This window comes from Ostrea edulis, chromosome 2 (assembly GCF_947568905.1).
Source record: "Ostrea edulis chromosome 2, xbOstEdul1.1, whole genome shotgun sequence".
Lineage (NCBI taxonomy): Eukaryota > Metazoa > Mollusca > Bivalvia > Ostreida > Ostreidae > Ostrea > Ostrea edulis.
Genome location: NC_079165.1, coordinates 89,695,283 through 89,712,182, shown reverse-complemented (window position 1 = coordinate 89,712,182; position 16,900 = coordinate 89,695,283). Strand labels below are relative to the sequence as shown.

The 16,900-nt window shown below is 36.1% G+C and overlaps 1 protein-coding gene across 1 annotated transcript; it reads left to right on the top strand.

Moving 5' to 3' along the window:
- The first annotated feature begins 1,494 nt into the window (after positions 1 to 1,494).
- On the top strand, positions 1,495 to 10,868 carry LOC125681555 (neuronal acetylcholine receptor subunit alpha-3-like). Its single transcript, XM_048921711.2, has 8 exons — positions 1,495 to 1,938; positions 3,357 to 3,514; positions 6,325 to 6,369; positions 6,507 to 6,616; positions 6,721 to 6,951; positions 7,106 to 7,325; positions 10,070 to 10,166; positions 10,317 to 10,868. Exons 1-8 carry the CDS (start codon positions 1,899 to 1,901, stop codon positions 10,730 to 10,732), a joined length of 1,317 nt encoding a protein of 438 aa, XP_048777668.2. The 5' UTR covers positions 1,495 to 1,898; the 3' UTR covers positions 10,733 to 10,868.
- The last annotated feature ends 6,032 nt before the right edge of the window (positions 10,869 to 16,900 follow it).

The following is a 16,900-nucleotide window of genomic DNA, read 5'->3' as shown; positions in this document are numbered from 1 at the left end:
AAACCTAATCATCAATTTGTTGGGTTTTTTCCTTGTCTAGTCTTTGTACCTGAATAGTAGTTGGTTTCCGACCATTCTTATCCTTGTTCTTTAATTTCGCCCCTTTACCATAACCTACATAATGAACTTCGGATATTGTTGTGTTCCAGTAATTTTTGCGGCCGGTCGGGGACTGTGTATTGCATGGCAATACTTTCAGAATGCTTGTTGTTTTTAACATCGGCGAACTTGGGTACCCGACATATAGAGTTCTATAGCTTTACTCTTTAATAGTAAATTAGAACCTAAGCGATATAATTGCCTGTGGATCAGGTTTGATTATGCGCCTGTATTGCAAACCTAGAGTGTGACGATTTGGAAAGGTAGGTCAAAATACTAGGAAAAACAATAAATATGAGAAACCAGTTTCAATATTTGACAATTTGTAAACTTTTTTGAAATCTTGCAAATGTGTCTATCTGTCTAACATTTCCTTCTTTTCTATATTGAATGTAGACAGTTATATCCCGAGAATAAGTACGTAATATTTGTTTTTAAAAGCAATGTTAAAGAAGTAGTAGTCATGCTTATTTATATACAAGAGAAAGACTAACACTCGGGGAATATAAAACCATATTATGGAAATTGCCTACGCTGGGTATATTAGTCCGACTGTTCCGGTTTAAGGAAAGCTAGTACATGTAAGATATCTATATCGATCCTGATGATGAGAAAAGCAAAGAGATGACTTCTTTCGTCGTACCTGAACCTGTATCGTTCTTGTAATATCATTAATCACAATCGCTTGGCACGTAAAAGTATCTGTTGTTCCAGTTTTATACAAGATATTACGATGTTTTAGACTGATATACCTTCGATTTTGTGTGCAATCAATCAAATTATCGACAACTAGCACTAAATCCACGGTTAGTAAAATTACGATTTTTCATGATTGAGATGCGGAGAAAAAATTACATGTATTATGGAGGTGGTTTCCACCCCAACACTTTATATAGTTGTTAAGGATCTGAAAAGAAATTTTACTGAACGATAGTATTCATATCGATGGATATCATCTAAGCATAGCACGTTAAGCATTATATTGATATTAGCTATTTAACAAACTGCTCTACCAATGTTTTCATTTCATGCTTTTTGCTGAGCATAATTAATTTGAGTGCAATTTTAATTAATATCCTTGTTAAGTTTGAGTAGAGTTCTATTCAGTGTCTTCTCATTCATGAAAATCCCATCCACGCGTCCAATAGAGCGACCACTTTGCGTATACTTCTGAAAAAGGTGCGAGCGCTGATTAGTTCAGATGATAAAGTTACAAGAAGTTATGCGTCATTAACTGGATCGCCGAAGCTAATGTTTTAATGCATTTTTTCATCCAATTGTATTAGTGTTTTAATTCAATTCTTTATTGTCCTAAAGTTATACAACTCATCGGAATACATCTAGTACATGTATATACACAATATATCTAATTTTATAAGGTAACAATGGGTGAATGGACAGGAGAAGATAGGAGGGAACAAAATTACAAATATAATATACATGTAGTCACATCATGAGTTTCACATGCTATTAGACAAAATATTATAACTACATTTTTTACTTCTTAATACGCTAAACTTCGTATTTTAACAGCTTGTATCAAACATTTTCCCAAGTTCTTGAGTTCTACACTAAGAACCTTGTATTATCACGTATCAGTCATCCAGTGTTTCTGTGTCCTTTGAATTAGGGTTTTAATTTGTGTGTCAAGTCGTTCCGGTTCTCGGTTTATAGACGTGTTATCGATAAGATGTTTTTTTTACATCACGACATTGGGATAATTGAATAAAGGTTTTGTTACAGGTATACGATATTAGTTCATTAATCATTAACAGTATGAGCAAAGACAGTAGGACAAGATGTCGTTTGCTTTGTTTGGGATTTTTCTGTATTTCATGGGTAAGTTTCGAATCTGAACTCTGAACTTGCATTGGCATCTTATTGTCATCTATAATGAAAATCTTTTTTTTTTTTTTAATTTTCTACTAGTCGCGGTGACTAACTAGTTTGGGGCATGTGCTTCGTGATCATGAGGTTGCAGGTTTGAGCCCCGCTTGATTGATTGATTTATGTTTTCCGCCACACTCCGCCCAGTTTTTATTGGTGGAAGAGAGAACCCAGATGCAATGTACCTGGGAAGAGACCACCGACCTTCCGAAAGTAAACTATAAAACTTTCTCACTTATCGGCTTGAGCGGGATTCGAATCCGCGCCGACAGAGGTGAGAAGCCGTGTGATTTTGAGCGTGATACTCTAACCACTGGGCCACGGAGGGCCTCGCTTGAATCTTGGCCACAACAAATCTAAGATATAGGTAGTGATTGCTCTTTCGCCAAAGACACGGCGTTTAGAAGTGAGAGTGCTGGGTCTTTAGGATAAGACCTTCAAATCCGAGGCGTTGAGACGATCAAAAAACACTGCCATGGTCTTCGGGTTTATCTATAGGTCAAAATTAGTACTTCTGCGGCTTTTGACATCTCTAAATATGAGTGGAAAAAATCTCAATGCAACATGAAATAAACAAGCCAAATTTTCTCTTACATAATGTAGATAATAAGATTTACATAATACAGGTTTTTGAAAGATGAATAATATTAATAAAAAACATTGTTAGAGAATGCATTGTGACGTAAGAAGACGTTTAAACGCAATCATTACAGCTTTGTGTATAAAAGTGTAGTACCCCTTTCAATAGTGTTTTTCATTAAAATTTTAAATAAAATATGCAAGTAAGCATTCATTGATATAGATTTTTTACTACATATTTCCCCTAATTCTTTAAAATATGATAAATAGCATTGTTGGTATGGATTTCTTTAAATGACGTGATCATAATGGACATGCTGAGAGTTACATACGTACCATACCACGATACGTTCAAAGTCTGATGATTATGTGACTATTAGCAATTATTATTGCAATTTTGTATGTGATTAGATATGACTCCTCTGTGATTTTTGGAATAGGACTAAATGATAGTACGCCTAGTTTACATGATTTCCCCTGTATTTCCATGACAAATCTGCATACATATTGCTGGGAGGGGGAGAATATTTGTATCTTGATACTTTTCTAAAAGCAGTCTTAGTGATTGTCTCTTTTCTTTCATTTTGAACTCCAACTAAAACGTATTTGGGAAGGTAATAGACCGCTCTCCCGGTCATTTCAAACACAATGAATATAAATGATGCAATTGGTTATTTATAGCTAAGCTGTGACACAAAGGTGATACACACCAACGATATTTTTTTAAGTGAAATACCACAGACATCTCCTGTCTTTGAATTATACACAAATAGAAAACTTTACTTTTCTAGTAATTGCTCTGCAACCCACAAATGGAGCGTGGACCACTTTGGATGTTCATACAATACGTGGAAGTAAGCTCTCCACCACCACGTATCACAGGTTGATCCGCCCCTCCGAAAAAATGTATGTGAATACATCACTGAGTCTCCTTACTATCAACAATCTAGTAAGTGGATTTAATTTTCATTAAGCTTGTCGAGATTTACTTATTCCCCACATAAAATATTTTATTATAGAGTTGTTGTCATGATATTGGAATAAGTTATTGACTAAATATCGCATACCAGTCAACCCTCTCTGATTTCACGGGAGACTCTCGCAAATTTAATTAAAAATTGAAAATCTTCCGGATTAGTTTTCGCAAGAGACTCCCGCAAATTTAATTAAAAATTGAAAATTTCCAGAATTAACCAATCTCCCACAGCGAGATTTTTTCCCTCCGGGATTTTGAATTCATATACTGCTTTTCTACGAAATCTTTTTTTTTTTTTTTTTTTTTTTTTGCTCGCTTGGAAGACATTGAAATCTAAATTTCGTTTGTTATCGCGTGGCTTGAATCGAGAGAATGAAAACGCTTATTTTTCATTGCGATAATTGTTTGACAACGATAGTGGCCCTTGGTTTATTACAATTTGTTTATCTTTGCGAGTGGATACTCATATCGTGATTCTAAACTCAGTTACGATAAAAACACAGAACAATGCAAGTTTTAGTCATTTTATTACAATGTCACATTGTTAAATCTTGCTGTCAGATTTCAACATATAATCAAAGCTGAGGAAACTGAAGATTCCCTGTTCATCTTCTTCCCCCCCCCCCCAAAAAAAAACTTCATTTGAGGATGAGATCTTTGAAAGATATTACAGACTTCTTTTTTTTAGAGTTTGAGACTTTGTGCAACCTTGCCATAGTATGTACTGAGATGTTCTCAATGTTAAGAAAAATTCAAACAGATTTTAGGTCAATCGTCTCAATAAATACTATCAACAAATTCTGACTGTCCAAAAAATTCGAACAGTTAATTGTTGTACATATAAGCCAACGGATATGGTTTTGCTAAAGGGAAAGGCATCCCTAACCATATTGTTGCCGTTATGAATGAAGTACTACTTACTGATATCGTAAATAACAGTCTTTAACAACAAAAATCTTTGCTTAACGATTAAATCAACAGTAATTTATATCATATTTTAAATTACCTGCCGCGAAAAGAACGGCCATTGAAATTTAATTTATGACGTCACACCGTCGGTTCCGGTTTATTTCATCATCAGCACTATAAACATGACAAGTCAAGAACAGTTAAGTTTGGAGCCGTATAGATTTGAGCCCGTTCTTGCACAAAGAAATTGAGAAAAGAAGACGCTTCAGTCGAGTTGCAGACCAGGCAGGCAGTACGTTTCTTCATACAAATGTCCCGAACCTTGTCATAACGCAAATGATGGATCCACAGTTTAAATAGTCTTTTCATCTCAGATGACTTGGTTGTGTGAGGAATTTCAAAAAAACTTTTTTCACATCTCCCCTTCGCATTAGTACAATTAACAGCTTGGCAGGAAGGCATCAATCTATTTATTCGTAAAATCTACCACATGCACATCTTTGATGATCTTCGAATCTCATCAAAACTGGAACAAACGATGTGACGTCAAAATTAGTGATTTTTGTGGTCTTTAATACAAAAGTGTTCCACGTCATGGCAGCCTCTATAGATGGTGGGAATTTCAATTTCTAACGTTTTCAAATTAGTACTGAAGCTTATCTAGGCTGTATATCAACAGAATAATATGACAAGTTTTTATCATATAATTAATCTCATCATTTATCATGTAATTCATGGGGGGGGGGGGGGTTGCCTTTTCCTCTAAGGGCAAATAAAGCTGTTAGAAAACACAATGATCAACATCAGTAACACCAGTGTCCGTTTTGTTTAAATGTAACAAATGTCAAACATTTTGATGTCTAATTCATAAATCTGATGGTACAGTATGTATAAAAACTACACAAAATGTCGCGAAATGAGTTTACGCGAAATCTCCCTCATAAGCATTCTGAGAGGTTGACAGGTATGATGCAGGACAATTTTTTATTCAGACGAAAAAAATATATGTTAGTTTCCACTTTCACCTCAAAATTTTTAAGGGTCGGTAGGTTGGAAATTTTGTTGTTGTTGTTGTTTTATTATTATTATTTTGGTTGATTTTTTTTAAAAACTTATTTTATAGGTTGAATTATTTTTTAATGATTTAGTATTCTACTATGCATAATATATAGTGATTATTTAGTAAGCAAATAAAAGTTATATGATGAATCAAAACATTTCTTCAACTGTACTGTAAACAAAAACCGTTTATGTGTTGTGGATATACTCTTGTTGTAGTGATGACATTTACAAAATCTGTGAGAATGAAAAAAATGTGTTAGGGTCGGTAGAAATTTTTAGGGTAGATCTGGAAAGTGGAAACCAATATATATATATATATATATATATATATATATCAATATATATATATATATATATATATATATATATATATATATATATTTGGCCTTATAATCATATGATTTTAATGTGAAGCGCACTTGAGATTTTAAATGGATCAGGGTGCTTTATAAATTACTATTTATTGTATATAGGGAAATATTTCTACACGAGGTTGTTTTAAAAGCACACAATTGTTTACATTTTTTGGTTTACGTCCATTACTATTTGTAAATTAATGTGACGTCACAATCATCGATTTCCGTAAGCAATGTAACGTCACATTTGATTCGAAGTAGTCCCCGGGCATTTTACAGCGCAGGCTTTAATGGCTCAAGTAAATGCTCGGGTATCCCATATACAATCTGTAAAAGAGAATGTGTAAGAAGAATATATACCTCATATATATCTAAACAAAATACTGATGAACATAATGCTTCTCTTAACAGACGCCAGAGAGTTTTCATTTTGCGTTTTCTTTAACAATTTGACAGGATGTGAAAACACAGATATTGTCCACCACGGGCTGGCTGACAGTTGTAAGTTTGCTTTTGTCGCTCTCATTCTCGGTATCTTTGTTACTTTCAAAGAAATATAGCTGAAATAAAAACTGCATACTGGTATGTGTTTACACATTTTAAACGAATTATGTTAGCTAATAGTTGTCTTTGGATAGGAATGGAGCGATGACAGATTACCATGGAGCGATTCTACATACCCGGATGTAACCCATTTCTACGCGCTGGATACAGAAGTGTGGAAACCGGAATTCTTCATTGACAATTCGTCAGTGTTTGTTGACTTCTGTTCTGATGAAAACAATTCAAAAATATTCACTTGTATCAACTCTTGTTTCTTGTGATAATTCTTCCATGCATTTTCTTTATCAGTCTAGCGGACGTATCAATTTTGGAAGATTCCAATGTCATGTTTAAGGTTGGTCGTGACGGCGTGGTGGAGTGGAAGTTACCCCGCATCTTTACCACGTTCTGTAACGTTGACGTCACGTATTACCCGTTTGATACTCAAAACTGCGTCATAGAAGTCACCAGCTGGGCGTATACCGTGGACGAGCTGGAGATGCGAGCTTCCAGGGATTCGGTTAACCTCGAGGACATGAAGTATAGAATATCATTTTCACAATTAATTTCAGAAGTATGTCAGGTGTTAAGAACGATCACCATAAGAAAGTCCAGTTCAATAAAGTTTAAGGAATAATTCACATGAACTTGTCAACTTTATAATTTACATAATTATATATATATTTTAATGCAGACCACATGGAGAATGGACCATTCGTTCATCGTCTGTCACAAAGAAAGAACTACAAGAAACAAAAGAAAATGGTGTCACGGAAAAGTTTTCGCAGCTGGACTTTAACATAAGAATGCAGCGAAAATCAAGTTACTACATTTCCAGCGTGCTGCTTCCAGTTTTACTGACTTCCTATTTGAATATATTTGTTTTCCTTCTTCCGGTAGATTCTGGCGAAAAGGTAACCACAAAAACATGTACATTTTGTATTGTGGATAGGTCTTGTATTGTTTCTATATACACTGTAACAAGGTCCCTTCGTCATACAATGTACTTTCATATCAATTAAACGGATTTGACTAGTTTCACATTTGTTGAAAAGTACTGTTACTCCACTGTGTGCATAAACCACGTCCCCCGGGTAACAGAACATAGCAACGGTTGACAATGCATAACGACGGGTAACAGTACAAAAATTGTTAACTGCGCAGAATGTTTACGCGTTCAAAGTAGTTAATTAAATGTATTCTTAATAACGTTTGAAGTATAACAAAAAAATTTATACCTCAGTATGAGAATTCTATGTAACGCGTAATCTGATTGGTCTAGACAGTCACGTGCCAGGGAAGACAAAACTTCATATCTCCCCCTTAAACATCATATCTCCCTATCATATTTCCCCTTGGGCAGCTTCGTGCATTTTCCAACATCAAAGTAAACGAAGTGTATTATGACGTCACAATAAGTCCGAGCCATTCTACTTTCAAAGTTCGTAAGGCACAAAATATGCGGGTCTCTGATATACAGTTTTAAAATCGACTGATTTTGGTTGATATAAAAACATGCAAGTAAATCAGCATTCAAGGAGAACGGAAATACAACAAGAGGCCCATGGACCACATCGCTCACCTGAGTCACCTTGGTCCATATCAGAAGATTTTCCATATCTATTTGCATGTAAAACCGTAGTCCCTATTATGGCCCCAAACCTACCACTGGAGGCCATGGTTTTTGCAAACTTGAATCTACACTATGTCAGAAAGCTTTCATGTAAATGTGAACTTCTTTGGCCCAATGGTTCTTGAGAAGAAGATTTTTAGAGATTTTCCCTATATATTTGTATGTAAAACTTTCATCCCCTATTGTGGCCCCATCCTACCCCAGGGGGCCATGATTTTAATAAACCTGAATCTGCACTATATCAGAAAGCTTTCATATAAATCTCAGCTTTTCTGGCTTAGTAGTTCTGGGAAGAAGATTTTTAAAGATTTTTCCTATATATTTGTATGTAAACCTTTGACCCCCTATTGTGGCCCCATCCAATCCCCGGGGTCCATGATTTTAACAAACTTGAATCTGCACTATATCAAAAAAAAAAACACAAACAAACAAAAAAACAAAACAAAAAAACTTTGACCCCCTATTGTGGTTCCATCCGATCTCCGGGGGCCATGATTTTAACAATTTAGAATCTGTACTATATCAGGAATCTTTCATATAAATCTCAGCTTTTCTGGCTTAGTGGTTCTTGGGAAGAAGATTTTTAAAGATTTTTCCTAAATATTTGTATGTAAAACTTTGATCCCCTATTGTGGCCCCATCCGATCCCCGGGGGCCATGATTTTAACAATTTAGAATCTGCGCTATATGAGGAAGCTTTCATATAAATCTCAGTTTTTCTGGCTCAGTGGTTCTTGAGAAGAAGATTTTTAAAGATTTTTCTTATATATTTGTATGTAAAACTTTGACCCCCTATTGTGGTCCCATCCTACCCCAGGGGGGCATGATTTTAACAATTTAGAATCTGCATTATATAAGGAAGCTTTCATATAAATCTCAGCTTTTCTGGTTCAGTGGTTCTTGAGAAGAAGATTTTTAAAGATTTTTCCTATATATTTGTATATAAAACTTTGATCCCCTATTGTGGCCCCATCCGACCCCCAGGGGCCATGATTTTAACAATTTAGAATCTGCACTACCTAATAAAGCTTATCTATAAATTTCATTTTTTCTGGCCCAGTGGTTCTTGAGAAGAAGATTTTTTAACGACCCTACCCTATTTTTACCTTTTCTTGATTATCTCCCCTTGGAAGGTGGCCTGGCCCTTTATTTTAACAATTTAGAATTCCCTTTACCTAAGAATGTTTTGTGCCAACTTTGGTTGAAATTGGCCCAGTGGTTGTTGAGAAGAAGTTGAAAATGTGAAAAGTTTACAGACGGACAGACGGACGGACACACGGACGGACGCCGGAATACGGGTGATCAGAAAAGCTCACTTGAGCTTTCAGCTCAGGTGAGCTAAAAACTGGTTATGATATCACTGTGTTTCGCTGTTTGTACCTTCTATATATACGTTGACGGCGCGATGTTACTGTTAGGGCGATCTCAGCTACATACATGTACGATGTATAGATGAGTAAACTCCAATGTCAAATACAATTTTGTGGTTTTGCTTTGTTTCGGTATAATAAACAATTTATTGCATGAATGTTCGGGAGATATGAAGATTTATTCACCCAAGAAAAATCATATTCCCCCCTGGCGTTGTCCTCGGGGAATATGATTTTTCTTGGGTGAATAAATCTTCATATCTCCCTCACTATCATGCAATAAATGTATAATAATACATGTTTTGTAGGGTAACGTGATATTCTTCATGATAAATCAAAATAAACAACCCTTCGGATACAATACAAATGGATAATTATACAAAAGAAATGGAAAATGTACAATACAAATGAAAAATCATACAATACAATTGGAAAAGATTAAATATTGCAACGTTTGGCATGCCATATGTATGCTGTTGACGTCTCTGAGTGAGAGAAGAAATCGATTTGGGTCATGATACAACAAATGAAACCGTTCCAATGAAAGAAGAAGTACCTATGTACTTTCTACATGTTGAATATTTTTATACTCTAATGAATATCAAAAGCTGTTGATGATTCTTATCACTTTGACATGTTCTTGGTTTATATTTAGGTGGGTTTTATCCTAACGGTGCTACTGGCGACGGCCGTTCTTCTGACTTTGGTCAGTGACAGCATACCCTCGACATCTATCAGCACCAGCGTTTTATGTAAGTATATATTAACGTTGATGTTGAATATGAATCGACACGTTTGAAATGCTGCCATCGATTGATGTATTTTCAAATCTATAAATAAAGTCGATATTATTAAATACTTGTGAGTAAATGTAACATCGTTTACAATTCCTCCTCACTCAGCTGTCTACCTAGCCGTCACTCTCTGTATTGGTGTGATGTGCTGTTTACTGACCGTGACGGTCATCAGGATCCACTTCAAGGACCCCGACATACCCGTCTCAGCCACGTGGAGGTCTCTCCATGATAAGATCTTGGTGCCATTTTCATGTTCCGGCGGATGCAAGAAAGGAAAGAATAATGGCGTTACACCCACGACCACCCAACAGGAAGTGGTTGTTGTGAATTACGAGGGCGGTAAAAATGAAGCCGAATCGACGCCATCGGAGGGGCCTGAGTCTTCCGATGGGATAAAATGGGTGGATTTGTCCGCCGTCTTGGATCAGTTTTTCATGGTCGTCATGTCGATCGTAACCACAGTGTCGTCTCTAACTTTTATGGTTGCATTGGCTGTAGGAGGGGAAGTAAACTCGACTTGAGAAATAAATATGTTGAACAAAAACACAAATACATGCTAAACAAAAACATTATTAACTAAGACAGATAAACATGATGCATTATGTAAATGAAAACATGATGAACAAAAACAAGATAAACATGATGAATGAAAAACCATGATGAGTTGTATTTTTAAAGTCCAGTGCTTTAAGCATTTATGTCCATGATGGGCTGATTCATAAGAGTTTACCCCAACATCAAGAAGAGCTGAATTATGTCCTGAAGCTATCCCATCCATATTGAAACCATATTATGAAACGGTAGATTACTGAAACAAACTGTTAAACCTTAGTGTCATTTTGAAGGACTTTACTATAATCATGTGTCACCGAGGGTATTTCTAAAGTGATAATCCTCAGCATAAATGTTATGTATTACATCGTATTAATGGCTGACTTCCTTTTAAAACGTGAATGAAAATATAAATATCAACAATATTTGTAGCTCAGTCGGTTGCTGATCTGTAGAATGCGGGTTCGAGGCCGTAAGGAGGTATGTTACACCAGAGAAATTTGATATGGATGAAAAGTGGACGATATGTACAACAATATTTTGAAATTGAAGACTTTCAAATTCACTTTATTTAGTCAAAAATTGCAGTTTTAGTAATAAAAAAAACTATTTGAAAAAAAAATTAAAACCCCTGCTGGACTCGAATCCACGATCCACAGTTCAGCAGTCGAAGTGATTTTTTTTTTTACTCTTTTAACAGTCGACGTTATAACCTACTGCACTCAGGTATGCGATAACTTTTTAAATGAATAAAAAAAATATTGCTGATATTTATATTTTCATCCATTTTTAAAAAGGAAGTCGGCCATTGTGACGATGTAGAGTACCTCCTTAATTAATTGTTTTGTTGTTCGTCAATTTTCGTTAAGTTAGTTTAGTTAAGTTAGTTTTGCTGTTTTACGGGTAAAGCGTACTAAATTTTATATACACATGCATCGTCCGCCGATGGTATATGACAATCTACCATTGTATTGAATGTATGGTTCAATAAATGTAAAATGAGAAGCTTTTGAAATATGTGACAAGTCGGTTATCTTCTAGCATCCGAGTAAAATTCACATTATCAAGGAGATGGGCGGTCCTTCTCTCACTCGCGCACTCCGCGCACTCATGACAGAAGGACCACCCATCTATTTGATAATGTGAATATTACTCGGATGCTAGAAGATAACCATTACTTACGGTATCACGAGATCTCTGGCGGTTTTATTTGGTCAGTACCATTCAATCAGAGTATAATATATCAACATTCATCTACACAAACACGTTTTATGAAATGTATTCCCCAGAGATAACGACGTCAAAGAGTGTCCTGTGTTATACGAATAATCATAATCATAATGCCGGTAAACTCGGGCATTTAAAAAATCAGTCCAACTTTTCAGGTATGACGTATTGCATGTGTTCTCCGTCTTATAAATTATATTTTTTCTTCATATCACTCTGTGTAGCCATTTCGTAACATGCTACTATGTTTCTTCACAGGGGCTCGGTTGTCAGATATTGAAGTTTTGTATTATTTGTTCCCGAATAATAAATTGAAGTTTTGCATGATTTGTGTCCGAATAATAAATTATATAAATAAAATCCACCACCAAAATCCGCTTTTTTAGAGGTTTTAAAAAAGGTGTATCATGTGTACATTAAAAAAAGTAAAGGGACGACACTCGCCATCTTGGATTTCTAGGGGGCCCTCGATTCACGGCTTGTTTTTAACAATTTCTACTCTCTGCCTACCGGTTTCTGGCGAGATCTATGTTGGAAAAAGATCCAACGACTTCTCCCTATCATCTGCTTATGTCTACATGCCGTATTAAAGATCCAGTGACCCGAAACATCCTCGATACCTGTCCCTACTTATCGAAAGCAACGGAAGTTTGCATCGAGTGACACGACGCCTACCGGAGCTCTCCATATAATCACTGGGGTGTTCCGAACGCATAGGATAAATCTAGAGAAGTCTAAGTTGAAATAAGCACTAAATTCAAATTGAATTTAGTAAACGAATGTTTTCCACGGAAGAACAAAGAATTCAGACAATGTCGTAGCATAGTAAACTATGTAATTTATGGGAGAGATTTTATATACCAATAACTGAATGATTCTCATTAGATTAACTTACGCACAAAGTACCACAGGGGCACATGATCAAAAGAACACCTGTTTATCCACACATTGCTATATAAATATCAAATTGAAGGCCGATATACCATACAAGTATTGTAAGTGTATTGTCGTTAACTCATCAGTGTTCGTTCGATTAAACAAACACAGGTTGCAGGCCCATAGAAGGCGTGGGGGAGGGGGGGGGGGCATGCAAACCTCCCCCTTTCCCCATTTCAACTTATCTGGACCAATTATATGTAAATCCACTTTTTTCCCTATCATTAAGGGAAATTGATTAAGAGTAATCTCTCTCTCCCCCCCCCCCACCCCCACCCCCTTATGGGCTGTCTTTCTCCTGCTTTAGCCTTTTAAGAAGAGAAATAAAAATCCCCCTCCCCCATTTAGAATCATTCTATGGGTCCGATATGCAAAACTGTACACTGTGTGCATTGTTTATTTTCAAATGTTACAATTCAACTTAAATACGACGTGCAAGAACTTAATTCAAAATAACGAAACAAAATTCGATCATATTTTAGGCTTCTCCAAAATATCAGTAAATGTGAAAATGGAAACATCCCATTGTCAGCAGCTTGGCCGTTTATCAATAAATTGTGACCATTCTAAAGCAAAGTCACCACGTTTAAGATATGTTGTTTTTGCGGTGTTGATTTCTCAGGACTTATCGTATACATTCGGAACACCCCAGTGATTATATGGAGAGCTCCGGTAGGCGTCGTGTCACTCGATGCAAACTTCCGTTGCTTTCGAAAAGTAGGGACAGGTATCGAGGATGTTTCGGGTCACTGGATCTTTAATACGGCATGTAGACATAAGCAGATGATAGGGAGAAGTCGTTGGATCTTTTTCCAACATAGATCTCGCCAGAAACCGGTAGGCAGAGAGTAGAAATTGTTAAAAACAAGCCGTGAATCGAGGGCCCCCTAGAAATCCAAGATGGCGAGTGTCGTCCCTTTACTTTTTTTAATGTACACATGATACACCTTTTTTAAAACCTCTAAAAAAGCGGATTTTGGTGGTGGATTTTATTTATATAATTTATTATTCGGACACAAATCATGCAAAACTTCAATTTATTATTCGGGAACAAATAATACAAAACTTCAATATCTGACAACCGAGCCCCTGTGTGTTTCTTTACAGTCTACACTCTAACAGATAATAAAAATAACTAGACAAATTGATAATCATTAGAAAAGTATTCTTTTTGAAATGATGCTCTTAAAAGTTTTTTTTAAAATGCATTTCAAACATTTTGAAACACATAGTAGAATTAACACGTATATAGGACAGACCTAATTCAGAGTAATGCTTTTATTTTCGGGGTGACTTCGGTCTTACTCTCCTAACTGACATATGCGCAGTATCCTTGCAAGACCGATATGTGTAGAGTTCGAACGTCACAATACGTCATGTGATAGATGAAACTTTCTCCATGGGAGTGCAACACGGGTAACCCGAATTCGTACTGCATCATAAACTCAAATCATCTTCCGTGATAGGGCCGTTAAATAATTTAATAAAAAAAATGTGCAGAATAATTTTAGGACAGGTGTAGCCGAGTGCTTAATGAAAAATATAAAAAGCAACATGTAGGTATCACCATGATTGTTACCACTTAGATGGGTGTAAATACGAAACTAAGACACATGGTCAGTTGCTGAAGAAATTCAGATTAAAACCTTCAGGGCCCAGCCAAAAGTCTGTAGCTGAGAGGGAATTTAGGTGAGTGGCTCATTTTTTAAGAAGAGCGGACAGTTATTGATTGTGCTCAGTGGGTAAATACCCATCTCACGATGACCACCTACCGATATGTTTCAGAACTAAACAAAACCTCTCCCTTTCCTCCATAGCATCTTATTATGCGTCATTAAAATTGGGGGGGGGGAGGGTCACCCAATATATCGTTATGTGTATCATAAAACAGCTATGATGATCATTGTCCAAAAAAACCCATTCTACGTACCTATAAAAGGTAGGCAAAGCAACGACACGCTGAATTGTCACTTTTCAACATGGCCTCCGCTCTCACTCTCCCCATCACATTTCACCATAGAAAACGGGGGTGAGAAATATCGCATTATTTTCCGGTACACATTGTCTAATTTAACAGTTACATTAGCGCCAAATATGAACTTGTGGCATAGCTCTATTACAAAGTCATAATTTTAATACCCTTTCATTATTTACCTTGACCTTATGAACTGGCGAAACATTGTTACTTAATATTTATAAACATCCAGTCCACTTTGTCCACTCATTTCCAACCTGTGTGTCAAGGGTGAACTTCTGTTATATCCCCGTTACAAAGTTGATGGCCCTGACAGATCATTTTATCAGTAATCTTGAACTTTGGCCAATTGAAAAAAGGATTACAACGTAATGTCTGGACGTCTTACAGGCCGTGTGAGTTCTGTTGATATCATCTGATTTTGAAAGAGGCCCATACATAGATTTTTTTATGATCTAAATTTTGTTACTGAACCATACTTATGACAAGGAACTAGTTACTAAATGACAATAAGCGCCGAATATTGATTTTAATATATTTATTTATTTATTAAATCTACATCAATGCCGTGCGGATACGGGTTAGAATAGGTCCTCAGTACCCCCTTGCTTGTCATAAGACGCGACTAAATGGGGCGGTCCTTCGGATGAGACCGCAAAAACCGAGGACCCGTGTCACAGCAGGTGTGGCACGATAAAGATTTCTCCCTGCTCAATGGCCGTAAGCGCCGAACATAGTCCTAAATTTTGCAGCTCTTCACCGACATTGGTGACGTCTCCATATAAGTGAACTATTCTCGAAAAGGACGTTAAACAATATCTAATTAATCAATAAATCTACATCGAGAATTACAAAATTACAAGGATCAATTCAATTTGATGTGTTGATTAGCCAGTGAGCGGTAACCGCTACGCCCCGAATTCCAACCTCGTCATCGGCAGGGGTTGTAAACGAGAGGAAATTATGATTGTCCACTGTGATAAGAGTGTTTCCTCCAGCTATTCCGTTTTCATTCCATAGCATTTACCCCTTCGTGTCAATATTTGAGCCGCATGGAGGCATCGACATATTTTCTAGAACTTGGATGTTAATCGTCAATTCGTTGTTAAAATGGGTGATGGGGGTGTTTATTTGTTTTACGCCATGCACTTCGATAATTTTTCACTCATATTGAGACGTGACGTGAAATACAAATTAAGACATTCTTTATCGTGCTACATGTAACACTTGCCACGACACAGAACTTCGGTTTTTAAGGTCTCATCCGAGAGACCCGTGACTCTCATTTCTAAATGCTGCGTACTCTTAGACAAAGTAGCAGTTGTTTTCTGTTTTTATGTCTTAGGTTTGAAATCAAGATCAATTTCATCTCGATTTCATGGCGAACTGGTCGTAGTGGTTCAGCGCTTAACGTCGTAAACAACAAGACTCGTTTGTTGTGATGTATACTTTTGTACTGTACTGTACATCACTATTTTTAAAAATGAAATTCCAATCATTAAAACTTTTTTTTTTTTAAAATAATATCTAATACTCTTAACTAAATCAAAGTGACATATAGTTCTTTAGCTATTTAATTAAGTATTCTCCTTGAAATTGAAAGAAATTATATATATGCTATCACAGATCATCAGTAAATTAAATACAAATCTTAAAAACATATGCTACACTTTGTAGTTTGATGGAAATAATTGTTTAACAACTCACCGGTACTTATTGCATGATTACAGCAAATTATTGGGAATAATCAAAACAAAACTCACCTGTTTTCTGATCTTCTAAACCTATAAGCGACTTAAGAGGATGTCTGAACGCTGGATTTTTATCATGCCCTTCCATCTTTGTTTTAGTAAATTAAGTGATGATTGGATATTTTCTAGCTAGTCAGAGACGTCGTTGAAAAAATAAAGGAAGTAAATAGGTAAGTGGTACATATTGTATTCTTTTATATTGAATCGAACCGAATATGCTCAGTTGTGAATCAAGAATTACTTCAGCT

Coding starts and splice junctions, on each gene's coding strand:
- LOC125681555 (XM_048921711.2), top strand. CDS start 1,899: ATGTCGTTTGCTTTGTTTGGGATTTTTCTGTATTTCATGG. Junction 6,617..6,720: donor GAATTCTTCATTGACAATTC/GTCAGTGTTTGT, acceptor TTTCTTTATCAG/TCTAGCGGACGTATCAATTT. Junction 6,952..7,105: donor GTTAACCTCGAGGACATGAA/GTATAGAATATC, acceptor ATTTTAATGCAG/ACCACATGGAGAATGGACCA.